Here is a 7,556-nt window from a genome sequence, read left to right as displayed (position 1 = left end):
AGAGAGAGAAAGAGAGAGAGAGAGAGGGAGAGAGGGGGTCACATCACAGTGGAGTCAGCTGTCTTAACCGTGGCTTGTGTACTGCAAACACATACCAGCTTCATCATTGTGTCTGTCACGCGACTCTGTCTTTACATTTATTTTTACAGTATTTGAAAAATAATGTGTTTTTTGAACATTAAAGCATGTCGGCATATTCTGTTACACCAAATACACAAAATAATTATCTTTAAAAAAGTATCATATGACCCCTTTAAAAAGGAAACAACTGAAAAGGCGTGACTAGCCTACAATATATTGTTTTTAACTAAGGCCTGAGTACATAGTTAAAATATTGCTTTTATATATTTGATTTGCTAAAAATTATATATATAGTAATTCTTTTTAATATATTTATACATTTAGTATAATATATATTTTTAATAATTATTCTTAACACAAGTCATCAGAATTAGTTCAATAGAACCAATCATTTTTCTTTTTCAACTGCGATCTCTGGTTCTGTAAAACCTTTTAGGTTTGTGAATGTTAAGATACTGTAAGCACCAAGACAAGTCAAAGCAAGTCACAAGATACGTTGTTTCATGTAAAAATGTCAATGCTTAGTATAATGAATTAAATCATTCTTTAAGTGCATGTTAGAACAAGATTAAGAATTTACCATGGAGAACTTCACATTAACATAGACTGCTGTGATAATGACACAAACCTTGTGTTTCAGAACTTAAGTCATTTAGTGCTGGTTTATCATTAACCTTAACTGAGTATTAAACCAAACCACCCCCCAAAAAAAACAAAAAACAATGGCCAAATAATGAAGTACAAATAAAGTCACTTTATTAAGGACTACAGAAAAGTGTATCAGTTACATGCATGCACGGTAAGGTGAGCAATGCTCATAAAATTACATCTAACCCCTCTGATAAACTAACACACAAGAGTATGACCGGGTTAATAGTGTCAAATGTTTTAAACATCTGCTCGGAAAATCTTTTCAACTTATATTCTTCATCATAGACTATACAGAACAAAAAGACAGTTGTGTATATGGATGCCAACGTTTCTTTAATGCATCTTAATAAATCCAATTTTGCATTCAGGTAGACCGTTCAACTGAAAGTTAGGCATCAATAATCGTTCTTTACTTTGACTTACACGAAAGAACCAACATCAGCAAAATGTTTTTTTTTTTGTATTTTTTGATTACAACAGTAGCTAAAGACCTAACTTCACAAAACATGACCGAAATAAAACGTACAAAAAGAGGTTTCTTGAACACTGATGCGAAAGGGGCGACTGAAAAACTGAAATGCTTGCCTCTACAAAAAGACTGACTACAAGAACTTTAAATAATTGATTTTTTTGTTGATACACAACTGAGAACAGCTCCTTTTCGACGTTCTCATAATGTGACCTGAATGAGCATCTTAACACAAACAGTCGCATTTCTACTCTATATCTTTACCTGTAATTTAAGAATATTGAACATAAAATGCCTGTATTTGAATGGCAGAATAACTTTGAAGAGGTCCTATATTCATCAGAGGCCCCAAGACGAGGAGAACATGGAAGTTTCTACAAAAATAAGAGGAGAAAATAGCCAGCACTGCAGTCTACGCAACTACAGTTGATCTTTTCTGCCATCGGTAAGCGCGGGATTCATTTCCGGGCTCGGAGTGACTTGCGGGCGGCTGGCTTAGCCTTCACGGCAGATTCAGTTGCCTCCTTCTTAGCTGCTTTGGGCGACGGCCGTTTGGACCCCCTGCTTGTCATCTTTTTGGCTACTGGTGTTTTCGGTTTACTGGTTGGGGCAGCTTTCTTGACTGGTGTGGCTTTCTTGACTGGTGTGGCTTTCTTGACTGGTGTGGCCTTCTTGACTGGTGTGGCTTTAACAGGCGCTGGTACCTTTCGAGACGCTGCTTTGCTCACAGCGGCTGGTTTCTTGGCTGGTGGAGGGGCTTTCTTGGCCGATGCAACTGATCTCTTTGAAGCAGGAGGTTTTCTGCTGACTGTTTTAGCCCTTTTATTTTGACGAGCTTTAGACGCAGACGTTCGGTTTGCACGCTGGGTCCTGTAGACAAACAAAAAGCATGTTTAGCCTTGCCCAAGCCAAAAGTCTCTATGACATTAGATAATGTCACACTGATACTGTTATGTGATATACTTCACCTCTTTCTTCGAGGAGGCTCATCCTCATCCGATTCTTCCTCTTCAGATTCTTCTTCTGCCGCTTCTTCGGATTCTTCATCAGATTCATCACTTCTCTTGCGTTTGAGCGTCTGTCCTTCCTTCTGTTTAAGTTTTGCCATCATTTCTGGAAACAGAACTGCCGGGCTGCAGAGAGGAGAAGTTTATTCAATTTTATCATCTCATAGAATGCCTTAAAATTTCACCTTTAAGGCACTTCTATGACAAAATCAACAAACCTCAAAAACTACCTCAAGAAACAATTATGTGCACACAATCCAAGTTCACCCCAAAACCCCAAACCTGTATAACTTTCTTTTGTGCAAAACAAAATATTGTCTCAGAATAGTTTTGGACCCTATTGACATCCACTGTATGGACAAAATGGCTGAAACATTCTTCAAAATATCTTCTTTTATATTCCACAGAAGAAATCATTGTCACTGAGCTTTGAAAATACATGACGGTGAGTAAATGATGACAGAATTTTCATTTTTGGGTGAACTATCCCTTTAGGAACTAAGATTTGTGGAGTTTTTATATTTTATTAATTTTATATTTTCAGTTTAATTTTAATTGTAGTAATTTCTTATGTGCTGCAGTCATTTCTGTTAGTTTTTTATATTTCTATTCAGCTTTAATTTTTATTTCAGTTTAAGTATTTAAAGCTTCTTTTAATTTTATTTAAAACTACTTAAAACGTCTTTTATTTCTGTTAGCTGCCAAGGCAACATTTTTCAAGTACTAATTATGTTTCATTTTATTTCAGTTACCAAAAACAATTTTTAACAATTTTAGTTTTAGTTAGCAATAACAAGCTGGCTTAGGGTGAGCTAAACTTACCTTGGGTAATACGGATAGCTTAGCTGGTATGACCCACTGAGTCCATGACCAGAAATCTGCTCCATCCATCCCATCATTTTACACTTCTGCAAGGTTCTTTTCAGGTTTGACACTGGCAAGAAGATGTAAAATAATCGTCAAAATTCTGCATAACACATTACGATCAGCAAATACAGACAGATATGAATGGTGTCTGTAATATAAACAAGGGCATATCAGAATAACAGAAACTATGTCTGTAACAATGTTCTTGTGAACAACTCATTTGAGAATAACAATTAGAAGCAACCCTAAAACAAAAGCAAACTTAAAGGGGTCATATGATCGCAATGCGTAAAAAGACAGTATAAGTCATTATAATCCATAATTATGTCCCCACTGGATGCAACGAATGCCTCGTTTATAATGGCTTTTCATGTTTTTGAATCATCGCTCCGGCCGGACAGGGCATCATCACAATATGGTAAGGGGCGCAACATTTCCATCACACGCTCGAGGTATTCGGGCCAATCATAACGCACTGGATAGCTGGCCAATCACAGCACACCTTGCTTTTCCATCCGATGAGCTCTGTAAAAATCGACGCTTTTCAGAAAGGCGGGAAAAAAAAAAGAAACAATAATGTACAGTATGTGTAAAATAATGTGTTTTTTGAACCTTAAACCGCATAAACACATTTCATTACACCAAATACACAAAATAATGTTCTTTTTAGCAACATCATATTACCCCTTTAATTCAGTCCTCAGAAACTGAAAACGCTCCCTAGCCTGTGATAAGTGAGGAGTTTGTGTACCGTACCGACAAAATAGTTATTCTGCTCCTTCTGTCTCTCCACCAGGAATTTGCGCAGTATGGTGATGCTGCAGGTCTTGGGCTCATTCATGGCTGTGATGGCGGCCACTATGGCGTCTTCCAGCAGTCCGCCACCCAAGAGCACTTTATTCCCAGCTTTCTTCAACTGTCAAACACAAATGTAGATTCTGATCAAACCTGCTTTTAGGTGCTGAGCAATTCAGAAGGTTAACTAACCTGGAATGTTCCAGAGGCTCCCTTGCCAGTGATCTGCTCCAAGTAGCCCTTTTCCACAGATTTTTGCAGGGAGTTCTTCAACACCTCAGGCCTTGGAGAGATATAGAGAACAACCCAATCCTTTACATTAGCAATCCTCCAATCACGGTACAACTGTTTTCAACATGGCTAAAAATAAGGAATGTTTTTTTGAGCGGCATATTAGAATGATTTCCCAATATTACTGTTTTACTGTATTTTTGATCAAATAGTTGCAGCCTTGGTGAGCAGATGAGACTTCTTTTCAAAACACTCAACAATCGTACATACCCCAAACTTCTGAATTCAGTATATCATTGCTAATGTTAAGTAAATTCTTTCAGATTCAAACTGTAGTCTAGGATGTTGCCCAAAACACAAGTCAATAATGACCTGATATCCACGTTAAGTTGTGGGAAGTGTTGCTCCATGTACTTCTTGATTAGGATGTAGGAAGCCTCCTTGGGTTCACAGAGGCGGGTGATGATCAGAGGCAGAGACTCTCCCAGCGTCTCTTTCGGCCCTGCAGACGCAGCTGGCTTCTGCACCACAACATGACATCGACAAAATGAAAGATAAAAAAATGACGACAAACCATCAAAAAAGTACTCCACCTCGTGTGCCTCAGCAATGTTCAACAACTTAAACAGCAATGCAAAGACAACAAACATACGACGTGTGGATACCTTCCCAATGGCGAAACTTCCAGAGAAGCCTTTGCCCTTCAGCTGTGTGTAAAGACGACAAGATAAAGTTTGCTTTTGACTTACTCTACATATAAAACAAGAAATATTCCTGTATTAAATTGCAAATTACCTGCTTGACAGTGCCCCTCTCAACCATTCGCTTCAGAGCCCTCTTGTAGAGGTTTTTGGTCTTTTTGTCCATTTCCACAGATGGATATTTCTTCATGACATATTTCATAATGGTGATCGAAGAGATACCACTCCGCTCTTTGCAACTCTGTAAGTAGATTGTAAAGATTTACATACGAGATGGCAATTTTTAGATTCTTACATTTCCAAACAATGGAAAACCTAGTCCTAAAACAGAGAAATTCTTGCACTTTGGTTTTCATCGTCCTGAAATCATTGGGTTTTTAGAATGGGCTTTTGGTTAAACGCCTGAAATAAGGTCTGTGGTTAACTCAAACTAAAGAGATTTTCTCGTTTTATTAATCTACAACATAAAATACTACAGTAATACCTCACTCACAATTTTTTTAAGCTCTGGAAAAAGGTAAATGGGACTACAGAGGTTGCTGGGAACATTAGATGTCATCACGCCGAACAGGTAAACTCATCAACTTCAACTTAAAATGTCTAAAGTGTAGATTTGAAATAAAGCTCAAAAGAGTTCTTAAAGATGCTTAATGATGGTGATGTTAAAGTCGCGTGACTGTGATGTAGTTTGTTTACAGTCCACTTCTGCCGATTGTATTTAGGCTTCAAACTTCATAAAAGTTGTGTTCATTTGTCAGGATTATCATGATTAACAAAACATGTAATTACCATAAACATTTGTTGTTTACAGAGCCTATTTTCTTCAATAAAGCCAATGAAATAACCCTAGTTTTTTTCCCCCCAAGGGAACCAGGTTGTTGCTAACTTCCACGTTGACCTACAAAAATACGTCATCACTGTAGCACTCTATACTGGTATACACATTTTAACAACTAAAACCTTTAAAACAACTGATTAGTGGGCAAAAACATATTTAAAAGTCAATCAAATCCTCTCTAAAAGGTAATGGAATAGATCAATTCTGAACCAGACCTCAACTGCTTCTATGATGATTTCTTCAACTTTGAACTGGGAAAGAGAGGTTGAAGCCAGTTTCTTGGCGGAAATGGTCGCCCAAGCAGGAATCTTCTTTTTCACCTTTTTCCCTTTGTCATCTTCCTTGTCACTGCAACATTTGAGCAAAAGTCAGTAACAAGTGGAATTGACCAAATGCTTAAATATAAATGTATTTTTTGTACAACAGCCAGATTTACATTTTGGCTACAACGTCCTTGACTTTTTTCTTCTTGTTTTTCCCTTGTTCAGTTGCAGCTTCTTCAGACTTCTCCCCCTCATCAGGTGTCTCGCCTTCATCTTTGGCCTGCTCCTCATCATCAGCGGTTGCCTCCTCTCCTTCATCTCCTGCTTTCTTTTCCTCCGTGGTTTCAGGTTCAGTGGGTGCCGAATCTTTCTCTTTCTCCTTCTCACCTACAGTTGCAGACCCTTTGGCAGGAGCATCTGTGGAACGGAAAACAATGAGAAGCATGGAAATGTTCAAGCAAAATTCATACCACCTGTGCATTGTTTTATAAACTCTCCCGAAGCCATATGATTTCAGCAAAGGATTTCAGTGCCAAGCTGCGTGTGTCCCAGTATTATTTCAGCAAATAATGACAGACTTTTTTTTTTATTTGTGGGTGAATTATTCCTAATGACGTGCTTCTGTCTATGTGGACTGTCATTATTCCCGTTCCTGCTCAATATGGCTGATGTACCAGGTAAGGGGCAATACCTACCTCCCTCAGGGGCATTTGCAGGGGGTGCATCCTCTTTGGGTGGGGCTGCAGCTGATCGGCGAATGGGCATGATTCTAACCTGCCAATAAATATAGACTCCATTAATTATATATATATATATATATATATATAAATATATATATATAAACAAGAGATTTCATTCATTTAGCAAATGGTGTATGCATCTAAACTGGGAGTGCAATAAAAAGTTGCATTGTTTATTACGTTATAATGCACTGTGGAGATTTACAAAATTACAGGATTTTTATGCACTGTTTTGGACACCTGAAATGAACGACCATGACCTCTGGTCAGCAAATGGAAGCTCGTGCATAGAAAAACACGTCGACAAACACGCGCTGGACATAAAGGCACAGCAAATTAACAAGAAAGGAGCAACACTCTTATTGTTTATGTGCTCCAAATGGTCTTTATTGATATGTGCAGCGAATAACGTGCATAAAGGCACACCTGCACACATTCTACTAATGCACAAGAACTGAACTGCACGTAAAAAACAATATAATCGAAAATGGCCATTTTGTCCATTCTGCCCTGTACAGTAATGGCGCTGCGTTGGGATGAAAATGGTAAATGCACGAGGCTGCAGATTCAAAAGATTTAATAAAACACACACGCCTGCAGAACTAAAAAAAAAATCTGTAAACTGAGGATGCACAATTTCAGAACGAGCTTTTTAAAGCATACCTTTATGTACTGGTTTGTCAGTTGAAAGAAACACTCCCTTCCTTTTTGGAATTCTCTGTTTACGTGCCCCTCCCCCCTCGTGTGTACGCATAGCGACGTACGTGTTCACGCATGCGTGCGTGTACAAGGACCAGGTCGGCTTTTGTGAGCTACACTGTTACGATGTTATGAACGATATTACAGAATGACTTGTTTATATAACATTTACCTAATGCTTTTTTCATTTTGTGTAACGGTCGAAAAGGGTATT

General features: G+C 38.2%; 1 protein-coding gene across 1 annotated transcript; it reads right to left on the bottom strand.

Moving 5' to 3' along the window:
• Nucleotides 1–1,195: 1,195 nt before the first annotated feature.
• LOC107582389 (heterochromatin protein 1-binding protein 3-like) lies at nt 1,196–7,408 on the bottom strand. The gene is made up of 12 exons (XM_016268211.1): nt 7,307–7,408; nt 6,599–6,677; nt 6,077–6,320; nt 5,856–5,988; nt 4,897–5,043; nt 4,767–4,808; nt 4,474–4,622; nt 4,063–4,153; nt 3,832–3,991; nt 3,031–3,142; nt 2,170–2,334; nt 1,196–2,071 (listed from the first exon to the last, which is right to left on the bottom strand). The coding sequence occupies exons 2-12, from the start codon at nt 6,666–6,668 to the stop codon at nt 1,660–1,662; spliced, it is 1,725 nt and encodes a 574-aa protein (XP_016123697.1). The 5' UTR covers nt 6,669–6,677; nt 7,307–7,408; the 3' UTR covers nt 1,196–1,659.
• Between the last annotated feature and the right edge of the window lie 148 nt (nt 7,409–7,556).

Source organism: Sinocyclocheilus grahami, unplaced genomic scaffold (assembly GCF_001515645.1).
Source record: "Sinocyclocheilus grahami isolate Dianchi unplaced genomic scaffold, SAMN03320097.WGS_v1.1 scaffold44.1, whole genome shotgun sequence".
Classification (NCBI taxonomy): Eukaryota; Metazoa; Chordata; class Actinopteri; order Cypriniformes; family Cyprinidae; genus Sinocyclocheilus; species Sinocyclocheilus grahami.
The sequence above is the reverse complement of the archived record's forward strand: the minus strand, read 5'-3'. Positions and strand labels throughout refer to the sequence as shown.